Here is a 26,782-nt window from a genome sequence, read left to right as displayed (position 1 = left end):
TTGAGATTGAGTAGAGGAGATGGGTTCGCGGTTGATCCAAGAAGAAATTGTATCAGAAATAAAGTCGCCAAACTAGTAATAAGACTCGGCATCGTCCTTCTTCCCCTTTCCCCCGACCCTTCATCCATTATGAGCCTTCTTCCACACGAGGACCGACCCGTCCCGTTCAGAACGAACAGGACGAACCGATCGGGAAGAAGAATGAACGTAGGAAAATCGAAAGGAAGGAGAAAGAGGGATTAGGTCTCGTCATCGGTTTCATCATTTAAATTTCTTTTGGATCAACTGCATGGAGGTACGGGTTGATTCCCGAGAGGAGGTTGATGGTATGAAATGAGGGATAGTGGTACTTACGAGATGAGATCGTGAGATCGTTAGCTTGAATTATATGTATGACATTGGTATATTTCACTTCAATGGGTAGATGAATGAAGCAAAAGAACAAAGATGAGTGCGCAAAATTTTGGTACTACTCACCATGGTTTCAACTTTTTTTTTGGAGGATGAAGCGAGAGTGATACGACAAATCAAGTCCACGTCATTGCACCCGTCCCATTATAGATTACGCTCAGCTCGCGTTGATGCACGCATCGCATCCCATCTTTAACAATCAACTCTTTCCATCAATGCTTGTGCTCAAGGGAACATCAAAAGTAACAGCAATGGATCCTATTCAAAGTTTCATCAACCATCAAAATAAAAGAAAGCAAAGACGTTACATCATTCCCATCACTGCCATCAGTCCATCACCATCAGACATAACGATACTGATCGTGTTTTTTTCAATTCACTTTGATGATCCTTGCGATCTTTCTTTCCATGCTGATCATCGAGAATTGAGGAGTACAAAGTGTACCAAAGCAATTAAGCATATGATACCCTCATGGACCGTGTGGTTTGTCGGATGTTACGAACATTGGGCAGTTCCCAGGAGGATCTTTCAGAGAGGACAGCAGACTGGTCAAACACTGCTGAAAAGGGTTAGTCATGAACTGCAATGCATCGCACTGTGCAAGGCCGGAGCTTCGAGTAGAATGTTCGCTACTGAAATGTATATGTACAATGGGTATCACTTGGTTACCAGATACTAAGTTACCCTTGTATCATGTAGGACTGAAGTAATCAGTTTTGCCGAATCACCAGATCTATCTGTCTATTCCCTTCCATCGGATAAGGATGAGGACGACGGAATCACCCTCAAGGCGAACTGTTCATGTTCTAGACTACTGATTTATGATGTCTGACCGTATCATACCATCGAGTGAAATGATGTATCGATCGACTAGGTGATTCAGTGTCCTAGGAACAACCCATTAACATTCGACCCCACCCCACTCAAAATCGTTGAAACGTGTTTCTCTCCCACTTTTTGTTCACCATCACATCCATCAAGGATCAAGGATCAAGATCGGGTCAGTGCGTGTGGGAATGGAGAGAGATGTTGATTATCTCGGAGATCAAGTATATGATACATCTCCGGATGGAATTGATTCCATCCCACTAGGACAAATAAAACACCAAAAGAAGATCCCTTTGACAAACAATTCAACAATGGATAGAAACAATTATGGATGGAAACGAGAATGGGAACCGAAGTACCTTTTTCAAATTCGTTGCTCAGAGTGGGGAAAAGAACGATGGGACGATGAACCATGGATGATGATAGATCTGAATATTTTGACGGGATGGAAAGAGAATGATTGTCATTGATTTTGAGGGTAGTGGGAGTGGGGGATAAGCATGAAATGGTCAACACGATATGGGTATGGACATGAATATCTGATTATCAGTTTCCCACATAAAGTTATCTAACCCCTCTTCCCCCTCTCAGAGAGATTTCTCCTATCAAACCATCTTCAAATACTACATCATCTCAACATTATTCCATTAGATATAATCTCACGATGACAAACAACAATACCCCTCGACTCCTTCCTCAGATCCAACCAGGCTCTTCAGCCAATCTGCTAACCTCGACTCCCCCGTTCCGCTTCTCCCATATACGTGACCTTACTCACAGTAGGACACCACGAAATCAACGTTCCGAACATCGATCACCACGTCAAGATCGACCGTCCACCGAATCTGATCACTTGGTCGCATCACGGACCAAGCCTTCACAGGATTCTTCGCCTTCTGTCCCTTCTGTCTTGCAGTCTTTCTCGGCTTCCACCTCTTCATCCGAAACCAAAGACAAGAAGAAGAACAAGAGAAAGGCGGAACAGGGTCAAGGGGAAGAGCAAGGCCAAAAGGAGAGGAGTAAGAGGCGGAGAGGGGAGTGTCACTGTGAGTACTACTTGGGGATATCATCTTCTCCCGCTTATAGCTTGACCTTTCTCTTTGTGCTAAGTGAGGCTGACGTTATCATTATTTTCAGACAAGAGGACGGTGGAAAAGCCTCGCGGGCCTCCCTCTTGGCTGATTCGGAGTAACCCTGCCTCGGTTCATCCCCCACTTCCTCCTCGAGCAATTTCCAACAATGACGTTACGAGAGTACATCCCCGTGTTCCCATTGTCTCCACTCCCACTCCCATCATCATCCCCATTACCTCTACTGTCTCACCCTACGTCTCACCTGCCAGTCCATCTGTGCCACCTTCGAGCCACTCACATGGGCCAACCTCTCATCATGATCAAATGGATATGGCGTCGTTGTGGTTGGATCAGCCTGTCAATCCCGTCACGCAAAGCTCCCAAACATGGTCTTTCCCTTCGTCCTCGTCTTCCTCATCCTCAACATCGCTCGCTACGGATCCTCCTGTCTGTATAGGTGCAAGCCCGTATGTAGGGATTAGAAAATCTAGTGAGCCTTTCATGGGCTGGCCATCCAATGACAGGTACATTCTATCTTCTCAAAGAGGAAGCGGCTCTCTGATGGTGAGTTTGACTTTTATCTCACGGTAAACAACGTGCAAAAGCTGAGAGGAGAACGGTGTGATACGGTCGATATTCTTCAGTCGGTACCAGTACCTCTCCCGGTCCAATCGTCTTCCCAGTCTTCCATCACATCCTCGAACTCGTCCTCGTTCACTTCGACATCCAGGGTATCAGATAATCTTGCACATGCTCTCTTCCCTCCGGAACTCAACAATGTTGTGAACATACCGTATGTTCTTTCCTCACGACGTTCTTTTCCATCCTTACATCGCTGACCGTTCGTCTGTTACATAAAGACCGTATCATCCTGCTATTCCCTTCTACGAAGCCAGGTCTTCATACACTTCCAACCCTCTCATGACTTCTGGAGAGTCATTAGGACCAAATACAATGTCGTCGCCTCAAAGGTATCCCGGAGGAAAACACTTGAAATACAGTTGAAACTCTTGTGGTATCTTGAAGGAGGTCCCACTTGTAGATATCTCTTGGCTTAATGTAACATTATCATTCGCATAACATAGATAGAGATGTATTTCACATGGCTTGTCATGAGTACCGGCGGTAAGAAGCGGACACCCCGTTTTTGTCCTTTCCTTGAACCGCCATCTTGCCCTTGTAACATATGACACATGACACAGGATCCAGGACACCGCTTAAACGCTTAAACGCTTATGCTTAAAGTGTTATTTCATCCGCGGCTGTCTTTCTCCCTTGTGTCGAATCGGTACAGTTTTGATAACGATCAAGGCTGTGCAAGTGTGAGGAGTATCCTTGGCGATGCTTGTGTTCATCCCGTTATATGACATGACATGACATGTGAGCTCTGAAATCTGTACTGTGTGTGTACATCAGGGAAAGGGTGAAGGTGCATCTGTGCGGGTGAACAAAGGATGGAGGGGAGAGGGCAGGGTGAGGGTCAAGGTCCTTTGAGGATGATTTAGGAATACGTATACCATATACAGACACTGCATTTCAACTCTACTCTGCCTTTCTTTCAACTGGTCTTCTTCTGATCAATCTATAAGCATCGAATGATACATCTTCCTCTATAGTTCATATACTATACCTCCTCATCCCATTCGTATCAAGAGGTAGCAGAACAAACGATACCATATCTCGCACAATGTCATCGCAACAACAGCGGTACTCGATCGTACCAGGATTCGGTCCAGAAGCAACTCAATCACAGGGAGAAAGAGAAGGGAGGTATACAGATCATCCAGATGTCGCAATGGGGAATAGAAGAAGTTCAGGATTTGGTGAGTTTCTCGTTTGTTGATGTTTCAGATCTACGAGGGGAGTTACCATCACGACTGGGCTGGTTGTGATCGGATATCAAAGAGTCGCCAAGTGATGGTAGATACCACCTACCACCTACATACTCCCTTGTTGGATCCTGCATATCAATGAGATAAGCCAAGATATCATTAATCATTGCTTCTTCCTTGGCTTCCTTCGATCGTTTTACTTGAGGAAAGCTGTGCTGACCTCTTTTGCTTTCTGTTTTTCAACTCTCCTTCTTTACTGAATATCATCAACGGCTGGATCGTTGTACCTCTCAATCCGTGTTCCATTCCTCAACTTCAACCACCTTCGCTGATCCAACTGGTCGTTTGGGTGAACGTTTAACTCCAGATTTCGATAACTTTGGAGACGCAAGGTATCCTACAGTGAGTCATCTTCCCATTTGAACCATAATACCTGTCAAGCTCTCCTTGTTCATTATAGACATCGAAACTTACCCACATACTACGTAGCCTCAATTACTCGATAACGACGGACGACCCCCTTCCCACACTTCCTCCTCATATAAAGACCTACCCTCGCCTCCTCACAGATCACGTTCTTCACTTGGAATTGCCGCCGCTGCAGGTGCAGGGACAGCCGCAAGCATGCCTTTGATGAGCGACAATACTGGGACGGCTCGACCGTTTGCCTCGAATTATGCAAGACAGAACATCCCTTCTGAAGAATATTATCCAATGACAGATAAGTCGGAGGGGTTCACTCAGACTAGTCCCAGAGGAAGAGGAGGGAAGAGGAAATGGTTCATCATTGGTGGGATCGTCGGGATGTTGGCGTTGATAGGTATAATTGTAGGAGTGGTGGTTAGTCAAGTGAACAAAAACAACAACAACAATAACAATTCTTCGAATAGTAGTAATAGTGGGAGTGGGAACTCGACGACGACGATCAAGAATGAGAATGATCCGAGTGATTTCGATAAAGATTCGAGATTACATCAGTCGTTTTGGGGGTTCGCATATACACCTCAGGTGAGTAGTTCAGTGGTTAACAGGCAAGGTCCGGCAGTTATAACGCATACAATGTACTCAGCGTGACTTCTGAATTGTTGCCTATAGGACGCTTTGTTACCTTGGTGTGGTGCTTCACAGAATAACGTTACGAGGGATATCCAGGTAGGTTTGGCAGATCTGGGGTGGGAGTCGCAGCTGATCTTCTCCTTTGGATATTGCTCATTCCTTTCCACTGTCTTAGCTTTTATCCCAATTGACAACTAGGTTGAGACTGTACGGAGCGAATTGTAATCAATCAGCATTGGTGTTACAAGCTATCCAAGATACCAAGGTGGATATGACCGTCTGGCTGGGTATTTGTAAGTGATCGTCTTTCGCAGAACAACGCACTTGATAGTTCTGATATACTGACCTGTGCACGATGTGGTTCCAACTTAGATGTTGACTCGAACGAAGAAGCATATAACGATCAGGTGAAAGCTGTTGAAGATGCTCTAAAGGCATATGGAACAGATCATGTATCAGGGGTGAGTCTAGCGTTGTTTTCGTCGACTCTACCGATCATTGCAGAAGGTGTGCATGCCTCTGGTGAAGCATACGTACGGCTGACTGATATGAAATGTGGATATAGATAACAGTCGGAAACGAATATATACTCAATACCGCTGGTACTGACTCCACCACTTCATCTATATATCTCTCAGCATCGAAGACTATAACAGATAAGATAACAGAGGTCAAGAGTGCCATCGCTGGATTAGGGTTAAGTAAGACATTACCTGTCGGGACGAGTGATGCAGGTAGTGTGATGAGTAAAACGTTGGGTGAGGGGATTGATTACTTTATGGCTAATGTTCATCCGTAAGTACAGTATCACATTCATTCTCCTTGCTATATGACCAAAACTTCAACCGATTCCTGGATTAATAGATTGCTGATTGCCTACATATAACAAAGATGGTTCGGATCAGTATCAATCGATGACGCAGCCCAGTGGACCTGGGACTTCTTCCAGGATTTCGATGTCGAACCTGCATCTTTGGCATCTAACAAACCTGATGTCTACATCGCCGAGACCGGATGGCCTACCGAGTCGATGAATGCGACCGAATCAAATAGTGGATTTGGTGGTGCCAAAGGTGAAGCTAGTCTTGCCAACCTTCAGAGTGAGTCGCTCGTCGGGAGAGGGAATGAGTGAGTGTTGGAAGAAAAGACACGCTGAACATTATATACCGTATAAAACTAGCTTTCCTTGATACCTATGTTTGTCAAGCAAATGCCAATGGCACAGAGTATTTCTAGTGAGTGATCCTAACCAATGCAATCTTTGTTGCCAGCAAACCTAATTGATGATATAATTCTTGTTCGGTCAGTTTCGAAGCATTCGATGAACCGTGGAAGGCGTGAGTTGATAAATGTCTATAATTATTGCCGATGTTTACAAATGCTGAGAGTTTACATCCCCTTGCGTGAATAGTCAATATGGTGGTGTCGAACCGTTCTGGGGTTTATTCGATAAAGATCGTACATTGAAGGATGTCACCATTCCAACTTGCTCATGATCAGGCGCTCCGGCGGAATAGCGCTATCTCCGTAGTCCGTAGGAAACAGAGAAGCAGTCGGACTCTAACTCTTATAGCTTCAAATCCCTAGAATAGCCAAAGCAGTGCGGGCCTTCTGTACGGACGATGTTCCTTTTCACCGTGATCAGATGTGTATTTTGTGAATGTAGTAATAGTATGTACATTTTTACCTATGGTCTGTGGACAGAGTGTATCATGGTAATTCCATCACATCATGTAATCTTGAGCTTGATATCCCCCGAGGTTTGTCCGCAACGCAGTATCGGATTAGCCCGACTACTCTATGAGCTATGTAGAGCGCACGGACGGATCTCGGGCCTTTTTCTCAGTGTTGGACGGTGAGATGTTGTGATGACGAGTGATTTTATTAGCCGAAGTGGGCAACAAGATAGACTATAAAAAGATTGTGATAGGTAGCTGAGTAGCGGCGAGGTGAATGGGTGGACTTACTAGGTTGTAGATTATAGGTAGAGGATATCTTATCGTTTTTCTCTCTCTCTCTCTGACTATATACATATTCTACTGCTGCATTTGCTAGATAGCTTACTATCATACATCCGTATCGAGGTTCTTCTTCGTTATCGATATAATATCAGCTCGAATCGTACTACGATGAGTTCAACTACGATCACTACCACTCTCACATCTACCGGAGGAGAATCCCGTTCAACGGGTATATTGAAATTGAGAGGACATGAAGAAGATCATTTCCCAGAACTGAAAACCAGAGGTGTGAGTGGATTTTCTTTTTCTGTTTATCTCAATATCCTCCGAGGACATCGTATGATATTGGTCGATGTAAATGATATCGTAATGTGAATCAAACTCGTATATTGACTTTTGAATATTCTAATCGTCATAGTGGACAGTAGTAAAGAATGTGATTCCACCTTTAAAAGCGAGGGAATATGAAGATCGAGCGTATAGATGGTTGGAAAGTTTCGGTAAAGGTTTTGATAAGGATGATAGGAGTACTTGGAAACCTGATAATTTACCTTGGTTTGCAAAGTGAGTCATATAATTCCTAATGGTATATGATAACAACCTCGCTGATAGCTTTCTTTTTTGATGTAATCAGAGGTGGTTTGTTTAATAGACATGGAGCAGCTCACGAACAATGGGCGTGGGATATAAGATCTGAAGAAGGGATTATAGACACTTTTGCGAAGATTTGGGGAACCGATGAGTTGTTGGTTTCGTATGGTCAGTCTGGATATCTAAATGTCTTCCGTATCAGTTGGATGAAGCAGACTCACTGATTTTGTCTGCTATTGGTATTACGTGTAGATGGAGTTAACGTATCACTCCCTTTCAAAAATGAAGATTTAGGTGATAGAGGTGAACCATGGCCTCATGTCGATCAAAGTCCAAATAGGACAGGTAAAGAATGTATACAAGGTATAGCTAATTTGGTGAGTCTATCTTTTATCTGAATGTCAATTCGAATATCACATTATCGAATTCAAGTTTTGATATTTGGGTGATGTTTGGTTGGCATCAGGCACCTAACGGGCCTAAAGATGGTGGATTGATGATTCTCGACGGTTCTTTCCCATTATACAACCAATATTTCGAAGAACATCAACATCTAAAACCTTCCGATGGATGGGATTGGAGAGATTCATATTCTTATCCTGAAGAGACCCTCGAATGGTTTTACAGCAAGGGATGTAAATGGGTTAAGATTGAGGCTGGACCGGGAGATTTGATATTGTGGGATAGTAGGACTGTACATTATGGGGCGCATGCGGAGGGTGATAGACCTAGGGTGGCTACCTGTGAGTCGAACTCTACCATCTAAGCTTTGGGTCAAATGACTAGGCTTGGCTGGAACTGGATCGGACGATGATGATATATTTGAGTTGGAAACTGATATGTGTCGAATAGATGTCTGCTATAAGCCTGCTGAGGGGATTAGTCCAGAGAGGATGGGACTCAGAAAGACTGCTCTGGAGGACTACTCAGGTACAGTGAGTTGACTGTTCATCACAAGATGTATATATACAACAAGCACAAATCTCGGTATGCTGATCATGGTTGACGTTAGTCTCACGATCCTATCAATTTCCGATTGACCGGTACCAACGTTGCTGGACCTTTATCACCAGACGAGAAACAACTGCCTAAACAACCTGCCGTCTTATCTGAGCGAGCTAAGAAGTTGGCTGGTGTTGTGGCTTATTAACTGGCATAGAGAGGTTGTAGTGTATTTTACCTGTAGGCTTTCTCAAGTAGAATGTGTAGCGGATATCTCTGGTTTCTTTGTAAGTTATGTGTGTTTTCTACAAAAGATGAATTACAGAACTGTTTCTAAGATGGTGCAGAATCGCTCAATCATATACACTGACTGACTAATTATCGAACAGATGATATCCATAGTTCATAATTCATTTCTCATCCTCTAACAATACAATACAATGATGATACGTATATGTATATATACATATATAGCGAATACTCTTGGGATACACTAATGATAGCTAATGAGTGGTATCGGACTTACCACCTGCAACGGCATTTTTAACACCAGCCGCAGCATTAGAAATACTTTCTCCAACTTGATTTAAGATCCCTCCTGCTCCTGAAGAGTCGTTCCCTGGAGTAACGAAATCTCTAGCTTGTTGAGTGGTTGATTTAGTTTCGTTTGGTTGGACGTGGGATGCGCCTCTATATAATGTATAATGGACCAAAGCAAAGATACCAGTTAGTGATTTGTAATCACATCAACGGTAAGATTCAGTAAAAACAAAGTATATACCCAATGTAGTCGAGCGAGGTAGGAAGAAGGCCAAGTACTCACTTGTCTAATTGTTGTTGAGCTTGTTCACCCAAACTTTGTTCCCCAGAGGGTTTCAATGCGTTGGACACAGAGTTGGAAGTTCCTTGTCGACCTGCATCGTGTCCGTGGGCATTACCAGTCAAGCTAGACATGAACCATTCAGCGTAAGTGTCAGTGTTGGTGGCGAATTGGTGCTTTGGATTGATACCTTACTCACTCTCTTACACCACTTTCGACATTCTCTTTAGCCTTGTCTGCGTCGGATTTGAAGAAATCCGGAGTAAGGTCTTGCTTGGCTAGGTGAAATATACCAGATCAGCCTCGAATTGATCCCTTCCTTCCTTTGATAGAATGTAGATGGGAAACAGTGTCATGGTATGGCAAAGGGAATGACAACTTACCAGCTTCAGTGTTGGTTTGGCCTAAAGTCATATTTGATAATTCGAGAAAGTATAGAAATAAGTTAAGTTGAGATCGAGTTTGTGATATCGGAACAAATAAGAGAAAGAGGAATTGTCGGGCAAAGTGAGAGGGTTTATATACCTTTTCTCGACAGCAGACTGACTGGACCTCTCGAATTTGTGATGTGATGTTGGCATTGATATTGATATTGACAAGATGACGTCTTTTGACGTGGTACAAAGGAAGGAATGCAAGATATCTCATATCGTCATGACGGACTTGGTGAGGTCAGAGGTGAAAGTTGCAAGGTTGAAAGGAGATCAAGTGATACGATAGGATTTGGTTTCGAGTCCACTCAAAGGGGTCTGTGACGTCTGAGGAAAAGGACATCATCTCCTCCTGGAAGTGGGACCTATTTGTACTAGCTTTGTTGGTAGTACTGCATCGAGCACCTGCGCGGTGCAGACGAGGTGTGAGGACTATCGGAAGATGCATACAACATTATTTCGGTTCATCGTACAGCGGTAACACAGGCCAGCAGAGAGAGTTGTATATTTGACAATTACAAGCTACAAAGATTAAGTCAGTGATGTGAGGTTTTCTTTGATGTAATGAGGTTGGGAAGAAAAAGAGGAACATACCGTGAAATAAATGATAATTATGGCTCTTCAATTGATTTTGACTTCTTCTTCTTCTCCTTCTTTTGACTGTCCCCTATCTGGTCCATGTCCTTGCATTTACTCTTACTCTTACTTTTACTCTGCTTCATTTCTTTAGGCTCTTTGATATCCTCTTTGTCTTTACGTTTCCGTTTCTTGTCCTTCTTTCCTGACAAATCATCTTGATCATTCTCAGCAATCTGTACTTCACCGATATCGTCTTTTCTGGATCCATCTGTCTTCTTGTTCTTCTTTTTCTCACTCTTGGCTTTTACATCCTCGTTTACATCCTCTTCTTTCCCTTCTCCTTCTACCATCTTTCCCTTTCCCTTCCCCTTCTCAGCCTTTCGTCTCGCTTTCTCAGCTTGCCTAATCTTTCTTTCCTCTGTAGATTCTGTTTCTCTGTCTTTACTTTTTCCTTTACTGTTCTTCTTCACCTTCAATATCTCCTCTCTCTCTTGGTCCAATTTAGTCATATTCAACCTCGATGGTCCAGCAGTGATCAAAGAATCTTCAACCTCCTCGACTTCTTTAGGGGTATTCATCCCACCTGGTACCTCCTCCTCGCCATCATCATCGGACTCCTTGATATGTAATACCTTTCCTCTGAAGAATCTCGAATATAATCCCCTCTTAGCCAATTCCCTTCCAGCACGAGCAGTAGCGTTGATTGATAATTTCGGTCTCTTCGCCACTATTTCTTGAGGATTAGAGATGATATTTCCCTTTTGATCTGCTTTGATTGGCGCAGGAGCCCATGACGAGCTTGATGGACCGGGGGAGGATGATGGGGAGGGAGAGAATAGGGAGGCGGCGGTGGCTGCGAATATACTATGAATCGAGATAATCAGTAAATTAATACGTTTGCGCGGTTGGGTCGGAGTCAGAGTGAAGGACTGCTGACTGGACTTGGACATTGGTATAGACATTCATGGATGATGATGTGGTCACTTACTGATCCCAGAATGGTACGGCCTCATCTCGATCTTTACCTATACCGGATAATGTTTTCTTCTGGACTACCGCTAGTGGCCTGATAGCATGACCATGTTTGAGAGCTGTTAAAGTGACAGTCAGAGATAGTTTCCATAATAGATACATGTAGCTCAGACAAAATGTGATCAAGGCTACTAAGTGATCCCTCTGACTGACAAGGGGAGATGAGATGGGCTGAGAATGGACCAACTCACCAGTACCTTTCCCCTTCCAGCCGTGTTTGTGTAGATGAGCAGCTGGATCGAATTTTGCTTTCTTGTGTACCACGACCATGTTACGAGTTTATGAGGTATGTGTATGGTCCTGCAAATTAGTATATGGGCGATAGGACAGACATAAGAATGAAAGCAACAACAAAGATGACTTCGAGTGGACCTGCTCATTTCTGAAATTTATGATTGTGATCGAGGTTGAGCCTGATAACAGGTCGAATCGATTACCTGATAACCATTGTGGTGACCGTGTCATCAGGCACACTGTGGGCAATCGACGAACATGAGATCCTTCCTTCGCGTTTGAATGTTACAAGTTGGAAATGTCCAGATATCCAGATATATATCCTCATTCATTCACTTACTCTTCCTTATCACCTCAAAAACACATCTGAAGTTTTCACGAAAATGTCTCAATCACACGCAGAGGCATCCTCTTCCACTCATCTTCAGTCCAATGGCCATTTAACGGAAGGTGAGCTAACGATCGCCCCTTGAACACGGAGCATCCAGCTGATAGTTCTTACCTGCCAGACGAAGCCTCTTTGTACGATCGCCAAATCCGACTATGGGGTCTAGAAGCTCAGAATCGGCGAGTAGCTACGTATTGATAAGGTTAGTGTAGCTGTCAGAGCTGATTGTGGACTTGTCTCCAACAGAATGCGATCATCCACGGTTCTAATCCTGAATTTGAGAGGTCTAGCCCACGAAACAATCAAGAATCTGGTCCTAGCTGGTATAGGTAGACTCATAGTCGCTGATGATAGTGATGTCTCAGAGGAGGATCTTAGTACTGGTTTTTTGTTTAGAGAGGAACAAGGTGCTGTAGGACAGAATGTCAGTTCGGCTTCTTGTGAGCATTTAAAATGATGATTGAGCTGATGGTATATGAGAAATAGAGGACGAAAGCAGCTTTACCTCAAATATCATCACTTAACCCACTTGTCTCTCTCACAACATTCGAAACTCTCTCTCCGTTCGTAGGAGGAAGTGAACGTGATATCGTAGATCTGTTGAGGAAAGAGAAAGTAGATGTGGTCGTGGCTTGTGATTTACCCAAGGCGCAGTTAGTGAGTAACTTGTATGGCTTTCTCCAAATGGAATTGGAAGAAATGACTCACGGTATGGGCCTGATTTTGTAGCAAATCATCGATGGGGCATCTAGAAAAGCCGGAACAATGTTTTACGCAGCTGGAACATATGGTTTCTACGGTTATGTGTTTGCTGATTTGGGTGAATCATACGAATTCGTGTACAAGTGAGTGAAAGTGGTACCTTCTTCTGGCTTTGTTTGGGCCCATCCGTAGGTTTTGAAAGAGATATTGCTCAAGTGGAGGTTCATATCGAGAAGAAAGCTGAATCCAGTTCTGTCTTCTTTGAATTGCTTTGTATAGTCAAAGACCAACTCCTGAGAATCCATCGCCTGGTCTAGCCAAGAAGACCTTATCCTATTCTTCCTTCACCCAGGCATTGTCACCTACGAATTGGGGTAAACCTGCTAAGGAGGCTGAAGCTGGAGGGAGTCCATATAGAGGCTTGACGAAGAATGAGACGAAAAATGCTGCTCCAGGTGTGATCTTGGGACTATTAGGTGAGCGGTGTGGTATTCCATATCTAGCACGGTGGTCATCAGCCATTTATCTTCGGACATCGCTAATTCCTTGTTTAGCTCTCTGGGAATACGAACAGAAGAATGGAAATCTACCATCAGGAGGTGAAGGTCAGATAAGTGAGATGACAGAGATAGCAGACAGGTTGAGAGTGGAATTAGGAGTAAATTCAAAGGTAGTACCGTCGGTTGAGAAAGATATGATAGAGTGAGTCAACGGATAAGCCAAATGATCTGCCGCCTGAGCTAAATACTGATCTGTGTACGATCGTAGACACCTCGCCTCTCATTCCACACACTTCTTCCCGCCTACGTTAGCTGTTCTAGGAGGACTTCTAGCGCAGGATGTACTTCGTGCGCTGAGTAGGAAAGATCGTCCGATAGTCAATCTTCTGTCAGTGGATACGATGGGTGGAGTAGGAGTAGTGGGAAGATGGGCGATGGGAGATGGAGTGGATGCTTAGTCGTTCTAGTCGATTTCAACAACATTTTTTTAACTTGAATCAAATGAGACCGTGATAATTCATGAATACATATGTAATATAATACAACATGAATATGTAAATAGTATAAAGCAGCCCATCTCATGCCTCGTTTTAATTTGTTCAGCTGGGCTCGTATTTTCCCTTTTTCGCACAGGATCTACTGGATGTGATCTTGAATGGATCGTGACTATGGCGAGTGATGTCGATCCTTAATTCCAGGAGAGTAGAGATCCCCAAATCAATTCAAATACAGGTGCTTGACTCGGGACGGTCGAGAAGACATGATTTATATTGATATTGTGTTGTTGTTATCGCCAATCTTCCTCCGTTAAGATGGTGTTATCCATCATCGTCAAAGTGATTGTTGATAGTCTGACCATCTGGAGCAACATTTTTCTTCTCATAATCGTTATTCGTACTTGTAGTTGCATTTGCAGTCTGCGGTTTCTCGGTACGCCTGCGTGGAAACAAACCGCCGATAACGGTCAGACTGGTTCGATACAATAAAAGGAAAGAATGGACGATGAACATACCATGTTTCATGATGTTTGATACCGACTCTTATCAATTCGTTTACGAATACTGGATCTGCCAGTCGTTCTCTAAATAAGGAGGATTGAAGCAGTGTAAGGTAGATTAAGGATGTTGGGTAGCTAAGGTGATTTACATGATCAGTGAGCATTGCTTGGTCGATATCGATAGATAATGTTCAGACTCTCTTTTCGATAACATGGGAAGGTATATGTCGGACATTTGTATATTATGCTGTCAAGGACTGGATAGAAGAAGGAGGATATTGATAATAGAGCAACAGCTTACACGATGAATTTAACGTATTGAGGTTTTCTCCAATATTCCAAATATTTCAAGTAATTTATGAATGTCTCTTTACCGAGATATCCTTGAGTAGATAGAGAATGGAGATATTGAGGGTTCGAAAGACATTGGATGAACTGATTCCATCGATGCGCTCGTCAGTATATGGAATGTCAAGATACTTGAAAGACGGGGTGAACTCACTTCTAGCTCCGCTTGGAATCTAATCAAATTCTCTTCCTTCTCCCTTGATCGTGATGGTATCGATCCGTCAGGTAGAGCTGGTGGAGGTAGGATTGTGGGATGTTGCTGCATTTTGTCATCCGTATGGTCTTTCTCATGTGTAAAGAAGCAACTGACTGACTTGTACTTGTCCATTGTAACAACACGGATCTTGACTTGGTCAACAGCTGATCGTAGAGGATGATTCACGGAGATTGAGTGTATCTCCGTCTTCTCAAGTAGATGATCGTGACTGTCTTTCCTCAAACCCCTCTCTCTACCTCCATTCATCTGTTTCAACTACCTTCATCAGCCTGCATTATGCCTTTTCCTTGCCCCTCTCAGCTTTGATCCAAGTTGGATATACTTTGTACCGTACTCACTGAAAAGATGGAAGACCTCCTGCGAGCAGCTATTGACCAACCTACCGGACTGACCATCATGGACCAAGTCCGACTCGCTACCGTAAGTCCTCATTTACGACTATTCACCTTCGTCCATCATACTGATTTGACCATCGCACTAATGGTCATGACTCAGGCTATGACATTGTATAGAATAAAGCCTAATCACATGACCATGCGAGGTGAATATTACTTTGGTCACCACTGATAAGCTAACATGACGGTCTCATTGGGTTTGGTACTGATTCGACTAATACTTTGATGCAGAATTCCTCTATCAGTGTCGACAACAGATTCGAGAGAAGCAAACTCAATCGAATCATGAAATGAATCCTTACAAGCCCTTAGCAGAGGTGGATGAGATGCGGAAGGTGATTGGCATGATGAAAGAAGAGATTAGATCGTTGCAAAGGGAAATGAGGAAGACGAAAGATATGAAGGAGGAAGTAGATAATGTCAAGGAGAAAGGTATGTTTCATTCAGGTACGCATGCTCCTCTGATATGTTGCTGACTTGTATATACTGTTTTGAAGACTATGATCATAGAGACGTGGATGAGAGAAGATCGAAGAAGAGATATAAGAGTGTTTGATGGGTTATACACAGTAAGAGTCAAATTGATACGTATTCTTGGTGCTGTATTTTTACTCTATATTGATAGAATGTTGATCTTCCTCCTTCTTTCCTATAGTATTATACTTCAATTGCGGGAATATTCCGCCATTATGATCCATGTTTCATGTTGATAACAATCTTATCATATATACCTTTCCAAGTGACAGTATGATAACGAATGATCGACCTTTGTCTCGTACGTGTCTACCATATCAAGATCGGCATCAAAGAATGGGATCTTTATAACCTCAATTATTGTATCATTCCATTCTATACATCTATGTCTATGTACAGTATCATCATGAGGATCGCTCCTCCTCATCCACTTAGCTGATGCGAGTCCAATCAAGGATGACTTCTTCTCCTTCTCCTTCTTTTCCCTTTCCCAGCAGTAACACCCGTCGAAGTCTTGTCATCCACTTTGATCTCGCCTTCTGCATTTTTACTAGTCGAAGTAACAACCTTAGCCAAACCATCATCGTCCTTCTGATCCTGCCTGTTCACTCCCTCATCAATAACACGCAAGATACTGCTCATCCATAGATAATCGTCCATTCCTGCTCTCTTCTGATGTTTGCCCGAGGATGCTGGATGTTCGGAATGTGAGTGGTTGCCAACGAAATTAGGTGTGGGTGTACTGTTGGGTACATCTTGGGATATAGATGATGATTTCAGGGAGGTGGCGGAGGACGATGCGGAAGCGAGCTCGGTCGGGGTCGGCTGACCCATCACTAGCGGTATGAGGAGTAGTATGAATGTTGGAAGGTGGACCATTTGATTGGATTGAGATAATCGAGGTGGTTGGGGTAAAAGTATTAGAATGTATAGATCGTGTAATCTACTTTAATCGTATGAGGCGATTTGATTCGCTCGACTGGACGGTCTTTATCTTTATCGTAATAGATGGTCAGGTAAGGCAGGTCTCCCTCTTTGACTTTATGAATATCGGATATCGGAATCGAGAATATATATATATATATATTTTAGCAGTAGGGGTTTCGGTCGATGGTATGTTCTTATGTTGCTATGTTTGTTTGTTTGTTCGGTGGACATTCTCGATTCCTTTCATATCATAGTAAGCTATATATACCTTTGTTCCTGAATTTATCATCGCCACGGCTGATGAGTAATATCCCTTCCATATCCGTATCCGTTGTTTCAAGCGATTCCATTAGAATCTAAGTTCGACTTCAGGTCCTGGACAGAGCAAAAAGATCGGTAAGTCAGTACCTCTGATTGAAAAATGGAGGAAAACGGACAAAAGAAGGAACAAGCAATGTAATGTTCGATTTCGTCCGTTAGACAATGTTCTGCATGATGTTATCAAATCCAGATATCGCTGAAAATCGGTAAAGGTAAAGACCATAGTGTGATATGGTATGTTATGGTTAGGATGGTATAGTATGGTCTGAAACTCATTTGACTCAATGAATAAGCTTACCTTTAGGGTGAGAATCCTCAAGATAGTTGTTGAAGCGGACAAGATGATGAAATCATGTGAGACAATTTACCTGTCTCAGATGGTTTGAATCAAGACTGAATTGAATTGGTGGATGTACGATTTCGTATCTAATTAAGCATGAATTGTAAGACCCCTTTCCATGTTTGACAAAGTCAATACATGTGAACCGTGATTTGTCGTAGGTCTTTCTGAGATCCTATATTCGGTCGTCGAAGACCCATCCCACTTGATGATACCTATGAGACGATTCAGTCTAACAAGCGAGATCAACCGTTACTTTGGCAAACGAATTGGAAATACTGAACGGACCTCATCGCCCCCGGCTCAAGGCTGTCAGATTGCATAGTAGCTCGAAGTACATTCTGCAATGTACTGTCTATTTGCCAGTGTGTTTCACCCATGTTACCTGATCTCTTCATAGTATTTCTTCCTTTCAAAATACCAGCCCAATCTCGGTGATGCCACAGTATTGATTCGCTTTTTTGCCACCGAAGGTGTGGATGGACCTCCACTCTGAATCTTCGAATCGACCCAAAATGAAAACAAATGTAACAAAGCAACCAACCATTCGTTACTTTCGTTCTTTGTTGCATTACCGCCATACCTTCCCACGTCTATCCATCATGCCCATACCGATACCATCCTCAGATGAAGAGTACGACCTGTTACCCACCCTCACTCGCCGGCAGATCGACGCCGCTCGAACATCTTCATGGTATGATACATTTGAAGATATAACTTTTGATAGTACCGTCATTGATTTATCGGAATTAGGAGAGGAAGAGGAATTCTTACATGTAAACATCAACTTCGCTCTCATGAATGCGTAAATATCTGTATATAATGCTAATATTGAGGCCGTTTTCTACTTCAGTGGCTTGAAGCCGACTCGATATTCTTACCTGAAGGGAGTGAAGGGTGAGTTCAGATCTGATTATCACATCTTGCCAGAATTATGGACATTGACGTTAATATCGATGTCAACGTTATCTGCATGCTTATAGACGATATGCTCCCGACTCATCTACTTCACCCACTCGTCGACGATCATCTTCGAATGCCTCTTCGTCCAGCTCATCCTCTGACGCACCGGTCTACCACCTACCCAAATTGAACGCAGCTATACGGCAGGTTATAGAAAAATATAACGGTTCAGTATTTCCAAAACTCAATTGGACTGCTCCAAAGGTATGTCTCATCGTCCACTTCCTACTTCAGCGACTTCTTGGTACTGTTGTAACGACTCTTACGATCATCCGAGAAGGGCTAATGAGTATTCGTCGTATTTCAGGACGCAGCGTTCATACTTCCTCAAACATCTTCCGGCCCACTGCATTGCACCTCCCCATCGGACGTATACCTCTTAATCAAATCGAGTGACTTCATTTCGCATGACCTTGATCCCTCAAGAGCCTATCTTGGTTGCTCTTCTGACGAACAGGGAGATGGGAGTGCACATGAGAGTGGAAGAAGGCCGAAATTGGAGTTGGTTCTAAGACAATTTCAGGATATAAATCCTTCAAGGGAGGTTAGATGTTTTGTCAGGAATAATACTCTCATAGGTCAGTTAGTTACCGACTAAATAGGTATCTGATGGAATGTACAGACTGACTGATAATGATTGCGATGTGCAGGTATAACACAGAGGGATAATGTATTTTACGATCACCTCCAAAATGAGGACACCAGAATCAAAATTTGTGATACGGTAAGAGCATTTTGGGAAGATGAGATAAGAGAGAATTATACGGATGGTGAAGCTATTGATTGTAAGCTGCCATCGTTCTGCCATCGTTCACCTTACACCCAGCAATTGATTAGATTTTGATCTTTGAATTAGATATATTCGACCTATACCTTTCACCGAATTTTGATTCAGCCCAGATAATAGATTTTCAACCATACCGATCATCTGTCGATCCCTTGTTGTTCACTTATGAAGAGCTTTTATCGATACTCAACTCCTCGAGCCAGCCTCCACAAGGAAGCGAAAATGCAAGTAGAAGTAGATTACCGATATTCAAAATTATCGATTCGAAAGCACACCCTTCGGTCAGTAGGAACGCACCAACCTATCAATCTAACATGATGCCATTGGAGATGATCGAGTTGAGTCAGGGGAGGAATATGCAGGAATTTAAAGATGCTTGGGATGAGGCTGTCGCTCAGGGTATGACTGAGTGATTAGCCCTGTAAGTGGTGTATCGAATGCATCAAATACTGTTACGCAATAAACCGTACTGTGTAGATGTGCAGAACTAGTTAATCTTTCTTCACCTCCTCCGCGATCCTAGCTACTGCACTGATACTGTCCCGATCATCCACTGGGGCAGCGAGGTGCCCTTGAGCCTTGTTGGAAGGTGGACCGGGCAAAGCATCTCAAAAAGCCGGTAGGAAATCGTTATGATGCAATGAGCATCTACTGCTACTGTTACTCATTGAATTTGACACGGATCTTTCATCACTACTGACCACACGTATGCGATGGATCAGTATCGTGATATTGGAATCTAAGTGAAAAATGCAGGAACATGACTTACCCCTTCTCTCGCTCTATGTCGTCAGCTGATCGAAAGGTAATTTTCAGTCCACCTGCTTCGTGAGCTAAGTCATGGAACACAATCTGATCAGCTCGAATGATTGGAGATGAGATTGGATTTGAAGGTGTTGTACATACTGGATGATATCACCTGTAATTGAGTGGACATCATTACTGTACTACGAGTATTGTTGAAATCGGTTGATTGAATAGAGAATCCAATCTGATCGTTGAATTGACCCAACACATCGAGTCGGTCCAGATCAAAACGTATCTGTACTATCCATCAATCAGCCTCTTTGTTCAATTTGTCTCAAGGTATAAAGTATATCGTACAAAGCGAGGATCTGGAAATGGATATACAATAATGATCAACCAGACTATGAAAGGATATAGTCGCAGATAGATCGTCGAGGGGATGTGGTTTTGAGCAAGATCAATGATAGAACAGCAGATCATGTTTCCAGGAGGTCATATTATTCAAGCAAGCTGTGTACTCAAGAAAAGCTGTGTGTACATGATCAGTCCCATAGATGCATAAAACCGCCGTTCAGACAATGGATAAACCTCGTAGCTATGATGATAATTGCTCAGTCAGGAATCAGGACATACTATACAGTAAATATCGTAATTTGAGGATCTTTTGTGAATGTATAGATAGAGGTATAAATGACAGTACATCCTCCCGTGATCATCTCCAGGACACGATGCGCCGACAGTACGTTCCTACTACTGTAAACCACAGAAGACCGTCTGTTGTACCCACAATTCTCAACTCATCTTCGCCGCCCTTGGCGCTTCTATAAATAGATTTGGACGGCCCTTATCACATCAACGTGGATATACCGAGACCGAAGCACCTGAAGGGTTTGTTCGCTTTACAAGCTGCATAGCTATAAGTACGGGTACAGTACTGTATGTTGCATACAGTATGAACTACTGGCATCGACATCACTGGCTTTACTATGACCAAACAAACAGCGATGCTGCGTAGCTTCTTCTAAACCAATGTCTCTATCGAATCTCAAAGTCCTCGTGTGCGGGGCGTCCATCGCAGGACCCACCACGGCCTACTGGCTAGCTCGGGCCGGAGCTAGCGTGACAGTCATCGAACGATTCCCTCAACTCCGTACGGCAGGACATAATGTCGATATTAGGCATCTCGGTTTGAAGGTCATGCATCAGATGAAAGGTATGGAAGAACAAGTTCTGAAGAAGAAGTTAGATCTTAGAGGTATATCTTTGGTGAATCCTCTCAACGGGGGAACTTTTGGGGTATTAGGAGGGAATAGCAATCAAAATGAGAAGAAGTATGACGATGGACAATCTTTATTATCAGAATATGAAATTTATCGTGGTGATTTATCGTGGTGATTTATCTGAAATCATCGTTGATTTATCTATCGACCTTTCTAATTCCAAAATACCTGTAAATTATGTGTTTGGAGAAGAAATATCATCGATCACTCCTACTAGTCCTGAACATGATGGCGGTGGCGGTGGTGATGGAGAAATGGAGGTTGGATTCACGAATGGACAACTACCAGATGGAACATATGATCTGGTTGTAGATTGCGGAGGATCCATGTCCCGTACTCGAGCTATAGGGATGGGGTCTGATTTCTCGCCAAAAGATCACCTGAATCCTGTCAATTCCTGGACGGCCAACTTCTCGATACCCAAGGGACCCGATGACAATACAAATACTAATATAGCATTAGCTCATTCTGCTCCTGGTGGACGGGTGATATTTTTAGATAATACTCAGAAGGAACGCACCAAAGTCGTAGCTACCAAACAGACTACATCTTCGAAGGAACTTGAAGATTTTAGACAAGCTCTGAAAGCTGGTGAATCACAATTGAAGAGATATGTATATGACATGTTCGAAGGATCTGGTTGGAGGACCGAAGAGATCTTAGGAGGAATGATGAATTCTCGATCTAATGATTTCTATGCTGGAGAATGGTTACAAGTCAAACTTCCTCGACTATATTCCCCTAAAGGGAACTTCGTACTAGTCGGAGATGCAGGTTATGCACCTGGTCCTACTGGAGCGGGAACTTCGCTCGCTCTGACCGGAGGATATATATTAGCTGGAGAATTGATGAGTGCTCAAAAGGAGGGAAAAGGGATTAGAGCAGGTTTAGAAGCATATAATGACAGGATGAGACCTATCATCGATGGTTTGCAGAAGTTACCTCCTTTCATCAAGACTGCTATGGCCCCTCAGACGGCTTGGGGGATCTGGATTAGAAATAGGATGTTTTCGTTCATCGTTTGGAGTAGGGTATTGGAAGTTATGGGCAAGTACATCGCTCCTGCTTTTGAGAGCGGAGAGAAGTACAAGTTACCGCAGTGTGATTGGAAGGAATGATCAGAAGAGAGGACTGTGAAGCATGGTCACCTGTTAGCTTTGTGATACACGTAGTATAATCACCATTCTTGCATGTCTGGATCAGTTTGACCATTTGAAGCGATGAGGGCAATACATCGATCACCAGGATCATTTGTTTCGAACAGAACCTCGTTTCCGCATCATCTGACTATCTGACGGTCAAGAAGAGTAGCCTCCTTCAATCGCCAGCCAGAATGGGTCATGCCCTATCTCACAGCATTATAGATACATAACTCTCCTTATGAAATCCCTAAAAAGTGACTGATGAACATCCTCTTTACCTATAAGCCCGTAGGCATCACGGCTCCTTGTGGAGCAGCGTTGGATTTCCTAAACTGTTCTTGGATATATTTCATAGGTACCCATTCTATACCATCATGGGTGTTTACCCACTCGATGAATCGTTCAAGCATCATCAGAACGTCTAATTACCCGTAAACCAGTAAGCGATGTTACTCTATATGCGGGTTTCCGGATACAACGATATGCCAAGTATAGTATGTTCACTTACGAGGTCTACCTGAGACGTCTGGATGAATGGTGATAGGCATACAAAACCCATCTGGATATTCTCTCAGACAATACGTGAAATGATCTTTCCATTTGTTTTCGATTGTTCGAGCATCGACGAAACCGTTTGAAGACCCTTTGACGAACATCATAGGTGGTAGGTCATCCAGCTGTATACGATCAGAAATGGTATGTCGGTGTTACATTCAATTAGAGAGATATGACAGTCAATCTTGGACTTACATCCCAATTAGCAGGTATCTGAACCATTCCAGTAGTTTCACCCTTCTTCAATGGTTCCATCCAGTTCTTAGCTTTCTCTTTGTAATCAATTGGTTTCCAACTGTCGCCCATTCGAAGGTAGTATGGCAAACAATCGTGATGTTGGAATGAGTGGTCTGAGGGTCGTCACAGTCAGGAGATTGTCAGATAGATTCTATTGAGGATTCGGGACATCAAAATATCAAGGATACTATTTGGAAGCGGTTGACTCACCATACAGAATGCCCTTTTCCAACAACATTTCTGTACCTTCCTTACTGACCTCCCACCATGGCGCTACACTCCCCACAGGGCATTTACCGCAAAATTCGGTTAATTGCTTGAAAGTGTGTTCGAGGATATCTCTTTGTTGTTCTGGGCTCATGGCAGTAGGGTTTTCATGGGAATAACCGTGTAATCCACTATATCAGCCATGGGTTAGCTTCTATGACATGTTTTGAAGCGATTATTAGCTAAGCTACAGTTACATTTCATGTCCGGCATCTCTGACGGCTGCCATCTCTTCCGGGAAGGTATCTAAACTATGTCCAGGGATGAACCATGTAGTCTTTATACCGTACTTGGCAAAAAGTTTGAGTAATCTAGGACATCCCACTTCTCCTGCGAACATTCCTCGCGAAATGTCTCCGGGCGAATCTTCCCCACCATAGGACCCGAGCCTGAGCAGACAAGTACAATTGTAAGCCCCATGAAGTGTTAGAAAGAGATCAAGTGACTTACCATCCTGCTACTGCATCTACATCTACACCGAAACTGCCCGAATAGAATCAGCAAGTCGGCTTCGGATGACCGACCTGATGTGACTGTGACTAAGCTAAACTCACCTGACGAGTTTTCTACCACCTAAAGTCATTGTTGATGAGGTTTTCGTCTTGACTGTCTTATGTGCAAGGTATCAGATATTGAGATCACAAAGTGAAGAAGGTATTGAATCTCGTCTCAGAATGCCAACTGAGTTTCTTATCTACTGGTGAATGATAACAGCCCTCCTCCTCGGATTATGCCCGGAATCACATCGCTCATTCCCGGATCACATGTCTTTCCGTCGGAATCGAAATTCACTTTTGATCATCATGACGACACCATTGATCCAAGTGACTAAGATCTTACCCATCTGACATCATGAGAGGAGTCATCTCAACGCAAGGGCAATGAGAAAGTTCATCCATATATCAACGGCAGCATCAAGACCTACCATGACTCTCACGATCTGCTGCGATGCCCTCGGGACGTGTTTCACCCTTCAAGATATCGTCAAGGCTGTCGAAGAGAGATATGGAGAAGGGTTGGCGAAAAAAGCGTGGGGTTGCAAGGGATTCGTGATGGATTGGGTGAGCTGTGATGGCATACTTCATGGTGCAGATACTGACAAGTAGCAATACGACAGTTCCACTCGGCTCAGAGAGACTATACAGTGAGTACACAAGCAGCCATCTCACATACTATGCTGATCGATGACCCCCGAACAGTATCTATCCCTTATTTCACCGCCTCCTCCTCCGATAGCTTCCATCCTCAAAACCTCTCTACCTTTATCCCTCTCAGCTGCTCTTTCGATACCTCCCCCCAAAGTTTCAGAGCTAGAAGGGATAACGTCACTCTTATCGTCTCTCCCAGCTGCGCCTACGTTGAAAGAGGCTTTCAGCTACTTAGCAAACAAAGAAGCCAAGTTAGCAATCATCACCAATGGAGCTAAATCGACTACTGAGGAATACGCCTCCAAAGCCGGTATAATAGACTATATTTCGAGTGTAGTAAGCTGCGATGATGTGGGATATGCCAAACCTCACAAGGAGGTGTACGAAGCCGCCAACAGTCTTTGTGAGAGGTTGGAGGAGGGAGGAAAGGGCCAGAGATGGTTCGTTGCTGCGCATCTATGGGACCTAGCAGCAGCTAAGAAAGCTGGGTGAGTCGATTCTCGGTAATGACATTTATTGAAGTTGCAGTCAGAGCTGATACTGCTGGCATGGGAATCTAAGGTTCAAGACAGGTTTGGTAGTGTCCGATCTCCCTCCTGAGCTGGTAGATAATGATAAACAAGATGAGGGGTTGTCCGCATGGTATGAGACTTATGGTGGAAGACCTGATATAGTTGGGAAAAGTTTACTGGAAGTTGCTCAAGAGATCATAGAGAGACATTGATTTATGTGAGTGATGATACCTGTAAAGTGCGATTACAGAGTAAACGGAAGGATAAAATAACGCGGTTCTAGTTTAGTATAGTTTATACCATACACACATATATATATGTATACAGTATATATATCCATTCATGTACCGAGATTACCGTCTTCCACCTCTACTATCGCCCTTATCCACCAGTCTAGCTCCTGTCACTGCTCCGGCGCTCCCCTTGCTCCCCGATGACCTCGCTGAGCTTTTCCTAGGTATGGGTGGCGGAGGAGGGTTCATATAATTGATGAAATATCTCGATTTGTTAGGTTTGAAAATTGATCTATCACTTACATTCGATTTCAATGTTGATATCGATCTGGATCTCGTCCGCGATATACCCCTAGACCAAGACATCGGACGAGATAAAGTGGGTATAGGGTTCTTACGAGGTTGACCCATCTCCTTTACTCCCATAGCAGAAGGCTGGGAGGACTGCACGACAGGTCGACTATTGCCTGTACTAGACGAATGTGAATTCGATCTAGGTTTTGATGCTGAAAATGTTCCAATCCCAGCTAGACCACTACCTCTCTTCTCTTCCCTCGCCGACCCATTACTCCCGGGTAAAGTAGCAAGATCGAATTCGTTTCTATGACTAGGTGTGTGTAAAGAAGGTACGGACAAATTCGGTAAATGGCCTTCCTCAAATCCTCCAGGATTTTCCTTCCATCGACCTAAGACCGCTTTTTGAGCTTGGATCGTATCCCGTCGTGCTTTTCGAGAAGAGTAGATACAGAAGAGGAAGAGGATGGCGATGAAGGTAAGGAATATTGCTAAGATCACTACAAGCGTTGCAAGTATAAGCAAATGTCCGAAAGTTTATCAGGATCAACGAAGGGTCACATGGTTGGTTCGCTTGGCTCACCAATAACTGTCTTCTGAGTGACAGTCAGGTTCATCTCATAACTGAATTACCACTTCGAGATCCAGTTTGCCGGTAGATAGGGGCAGTTGATGACCTTAAAAGGGCTCGGCTATCCCAATAGCTATACCTCTTGAGTAGCTTTTGATAGACAAGGACGAGGTGATCTCGAGTATGTTCTACTCCTGATGAACAAACGTGAATTGCTGGGATGTCGGATCTCAAAGATGGTAATGCACCATCTGCATCAGGAGTATAGCAGACGAGGTGAGTATGTCCTATCTCAATCTCATATCTGTACTCACATCGACGATAGACAAAAGAACCGCCGGGATGTATGATGCGAATTTGGCGTTGAAAATACGTGATAAGATGATACAGTAAAGTGTTATACTGTACTACATTTATGATGCCCTCCCCTTGTTTGGTATATCCCTTCACTCATCATCATTATTACCCACTGGGCCTTGATAGCATTGCCGATGATCCCTCCTTTGCAAGTACGATTACAGTATGCATTCTTGCAGAACAAAGGTATATATCGCATTCAAGCTACAAAGATTCTAAGATAAGATCCTTTCATAGATTACTTAGTGGTTCCTCCCTTCCTTCCTAACACCATAACGACTATAATCGT

General features: G+C 43.5%; 14 protein-coding genes across 14 annotated transcripts; 8 read left to right on the top strand and 6 right to left on the bottom strand.

Moving 5' to 3' along the window:
- Positions 1 to 1,904: 1,904 nt before the first annotated feature.
- I203_101867 (uncharacterized protein) lies at positions 1,905 to 3,318 on the top strand (the record flags this gene model as incomplete). The annotated part of the gene is made up of 4 exons (XM_019146375.1): positions 1,905 to 2,286; positions 2,378 to 2,877; positions 2,958 to 3,106; positions 3,174 to 3,318. 4 exons carry the CDS (start codon positions 1,905 to 1,907, stop codon positions 3,316 to 3,318), a joined length of 1,176 nt encoding a protein of 391 aa, XP_019003908.1.
- Positions 3,319 to 4,769: 1,451 nt separating this feature from the next.
- On the top strand, positions 4,770 to 6,697 carry I203_101866 (uncharacterized protein; the record flags this gene model as incomplete). The annotated part of the gene is made up of 9 exons (XM_019146374.1): positions 4,770 to 5,153; positions 5,241 to 5,297; positions 5,377 to 5,494; positions 5,574 to 5,662; positions 5,767 to 5,996; positions 6,093 to 6,301; positions 6,382 to 6,436; positions 6,509 to 6,538; positions 6,613 to 6,697. 9 exons carry the CDS (start codon positions 4,770 to 4,772, stop codon positions 6,695 to 6,697), a joined length of 1,257 nt encoding a protein of 418 aa, XP_019003907.1.
- A 633-nt stretch (positions 6,698 to 7,330) lies between these two features.
- I203_101865 (uncharacterized protein) lies at positions 7,331 to 8,903 on the top strand (the record flags this gene model as incomplete). Its single annotated transcript, XM_065516973.1, has 7 exons — positions 7,331 to 7,450; positions 7,581 to 7,726; positions 7,797 to 7,921; positions 8,006 to 8,130; positions 8,220 to 8,496; positions 8,606 to 8,688; positions 8,766 to 8,903. The coding sequence occupies 7 exons, from the start codon at positions 7,331 to 7,333 to the stop codon at positions 8,901 to 8,903; spliced, it is 1,014 nt and encodes a 337-aa protein (XP_065373791.1).
- A 295-nt stretch (positions 8,904 to 9,198) lies between these two features.
- Positions 9,199 to 9,929, bottom strand: I203_101864 (uncharacterized protein; the record flags this gene model as incomplete). The annotated part of the gene is made up of 4 exons (XM_019146372.1): positions 9,199 to 9,385; positions 9,519 to 9,641; positions 9,715 to 9,793; positions 9,899 to 9,929. The coding sequence occupies 4 exons, from the start codon at positions 9,927 to 9,929 to the stop codon at positions 9,199 to 9,201; spliced, it is 420 nt and encodes a 139-aa protein (XP_019003905.1).
- A 628-nt stretch (positions 9,930 to 10,557) lies between these two features.
- On the bottom strand, positions 10,558 to 11,827 carry I203_101863 (uncharacterized protein; the record flags this gene model as incomplete). Its single annotated transcript, XM_019146371.1, has 3 exons — positions 10,558 to 11,389; positions 11,514 to 11,616; positions 11,749 to 11,827. 3 exons carry the CDS (start codon positions 11,825 to 11,827, stop codon positions 10,558 to 10,560), a joined length of 1,014 nt encoding a protein of 337 aa, XP_019003904.1.
- A 347-nt stretch (positions 11,828 to 12,174) lies between these two features.
- Positions 12,175 to 13,839, top strand: I203_101862 (uncharacterized protein; the record flags this gene model as incomplete). The annotated part of the gene is made up of 8 exons (XM_065516972.1): positions 12,175 to 12,241; positions 12,301 to 12,358; positions 12,426 to 12,603; positions 12,666 to 12,836; positions 12,909 to 13,024; positions 13,161 to 13,357; positions 13,436 to 13,583; positions 13,650 to 13,839. 8 exons carry the CDS (start codon positions 12,175 to 12,177, stop codon positions 13,837 to 13,839), a joined length of 1,125 nt encoding a protein of 374 aa, XP_065373790.1.
- A 360-nt stretch (positions 13,840 to 14,199) lies between these two features.
- I203_101861 (uncharacterized protein) lies at positions 14,200 to 14,991 on the bottom strand (the record flags this gene model as incomplete). The annotated part of the gene is made up of 4 exons (XM_019146369.1): positions 14,200 to 14,317; positions 14,394 to 14,513; positions 14,680 to 14,813; positions 14,881 to 14,991. The coding sequence occupies 4 exons, from the start codon at positions 14,989 to 14,991 to the stop codon at positions 14,200 to 14,202; spliced, it is 483 nt and encodes a 160-aa protein (XP_019003902.1).
- A 297-nt stretch (positions 14,992 to 15,288) lies between these two features.
- I203_101860 (uncharacterized protein) lies at positions 15,289 to 15,894 on the top strand (the record flags this gene model as incomplete). The annotated part of the gene is made up of 4 exons (XM_019146368.1): positions 15,289 to 15,363; positions 15,439 to 15,484; positions 15,570 to 15,770; positions 15,836 to 15,894. The coding sequence occupies 4 exons, from the start codon at positions 15,289 to 15,291 to the stop codon at positions 15,892 to 15,894; spliced, it is 381 nt and encodes a 126-aa protein (XP_019003901.1).
- A 368-nt stretch (positions 15,895 to 16,262) lies between these two features.
- I203_101859 (uncharacterized protein) lies at positions 16,263 to 16,691 on the bottom strand (the record flags this gene model as incomplete). The annotated part of the gene is made up of 1 exon (XM_019146367.1): positions 16,263 to 16,691. One exon carries the CDS (start codon positions 16,689 to 16,691, stop codon positions 16,263 to 16,265), a length of 429 nt encoding a protein of 142 aa, XP_019003900.1.
- Positions 16,692 to 18,002: 1,311 nt separating this feature from the next.
- I203_101858 (uncharacterized protein) lies at positions 18,003 to 19,563 on the top strand (the record flags this gene model as incomplete). The annotated part of the gene is made up of 6 exons (XM_019146366.1): positions 18,003 to 18,176; positions 18,254 to 18,297; positions 18,384 to 18,567; positions 18,671 to 18,941; positions 19,014 to 19,148; positions 19,220 to 19,563. The coding sequence occupies 6 exons, from the start codon at positions 18,003 to 18,005 to the stop codon at positions 19,561 to 19,563; spliced, it is 1,152 nt and encodes a 383-aa protein (XP_019003899.1).
- A 1,363-nt stretch (positions 19,564 to 20,926) lies between these two features.
- On the top strand, positions 20,927 to 22,295 carry I203_101857 (uncharacterized protein; the record flags this gene model as incomplete). The annotated part of the gene is made up of 2 exons (XM_065516971.1): positions 20,927 to 21,163; positions 21,258 to 22,295. 2 exons carry the CDS (start codon positions 20,927 to 20,929, stop codon positions 22,293 to 22,295), a joined length of 1,275 nt encoding a protein of 424 aa, XP_065373789.1.
- A 302-nt stretch (positions 22,296 to 22,597) lies between these two features.
- Positions 22,598 to 23,961, bottom strand: I203_101856 (uncharacterized protein; the record flags this gene model as incomplete). The annotated part of the gene is made up of 7 exons (XM_019146364.1): positions 22,598 to 22,740; positions 22,828 to 22,996; positions 23,070 to 23,224; positions 23,322 to 23,509; positions 23,576 to 23,767; positions 23,829 to 23,861; positions 23,933 to 23,961. The coding sequence occupies 7 exons, from the start codon at positions 23,959 to 23,961 to the stop codon at positions 22,598 to 22,600; spliced, it is 909 nt and encodes a 302-aa protein (XP_019003897.1).
- Positions 23,962 to 24,304: 343 nt separating this feature from the next.
- On the top strand, positions 24,305 to 25,250 carry I203_101855 (haloacid dehalogenase, type II; the record flags this gene model as incomplete). The annotated part of the gene is made up of 4 exons (XM_019146363.1): positions 24,305 to 24,439; positions 24,496 to 24,522; positions 24,578 to 25,014; positions 25,088 to 25,250. 4 exons carry the CDS (start codon positions 24,305 to 24,307, stop codon positions 25,248 to 25,250), a joined length of 762 nt encoding a protein of 253 aa, XP_019003896.1.
- Positions 25,251 to 25,391: 141 nt separating this feature from the next.
- I203_101854 (uncharacterized protein) lies at positions 25,392 to 26,182 on the bottom strand (the record flags this gene model as incomplete). The annotated part of the gene is made up of 2 exons (XM_019146362.1): positions 25,392 to 26,065; positions 26,149 to 26,182. 2 exons carry the CDS (start codon positions 26,180 to 26,182, stop codon positions 25,392 to 25,394), a joined length of 708 nt encoding a protein of 235 aa, XP_019003895.1.
- Between the last annotated feature and the right edge of the window lie 600 nt (positions 26,183 to 26,782).

This window comes from Kwoniella mangroviensis (assembly GCF_000507465.2).
Source record: "Kwoniella mangroviensis CBS 8507 chromosome 1 map unlocalized Ctg01, whole genome shotgun sequence".
NCBI lineage: Eukaryota > Fungi > Basidiomycota > Tremellomycetes > Tremellales > Cryptococcaceae > Kwoniella > Kwoniella mangrovensis.
Note: the sequence above shows the minus strand (reverse complement) of the source record. Positions and strands in the feature narration are given on the sequence as shown.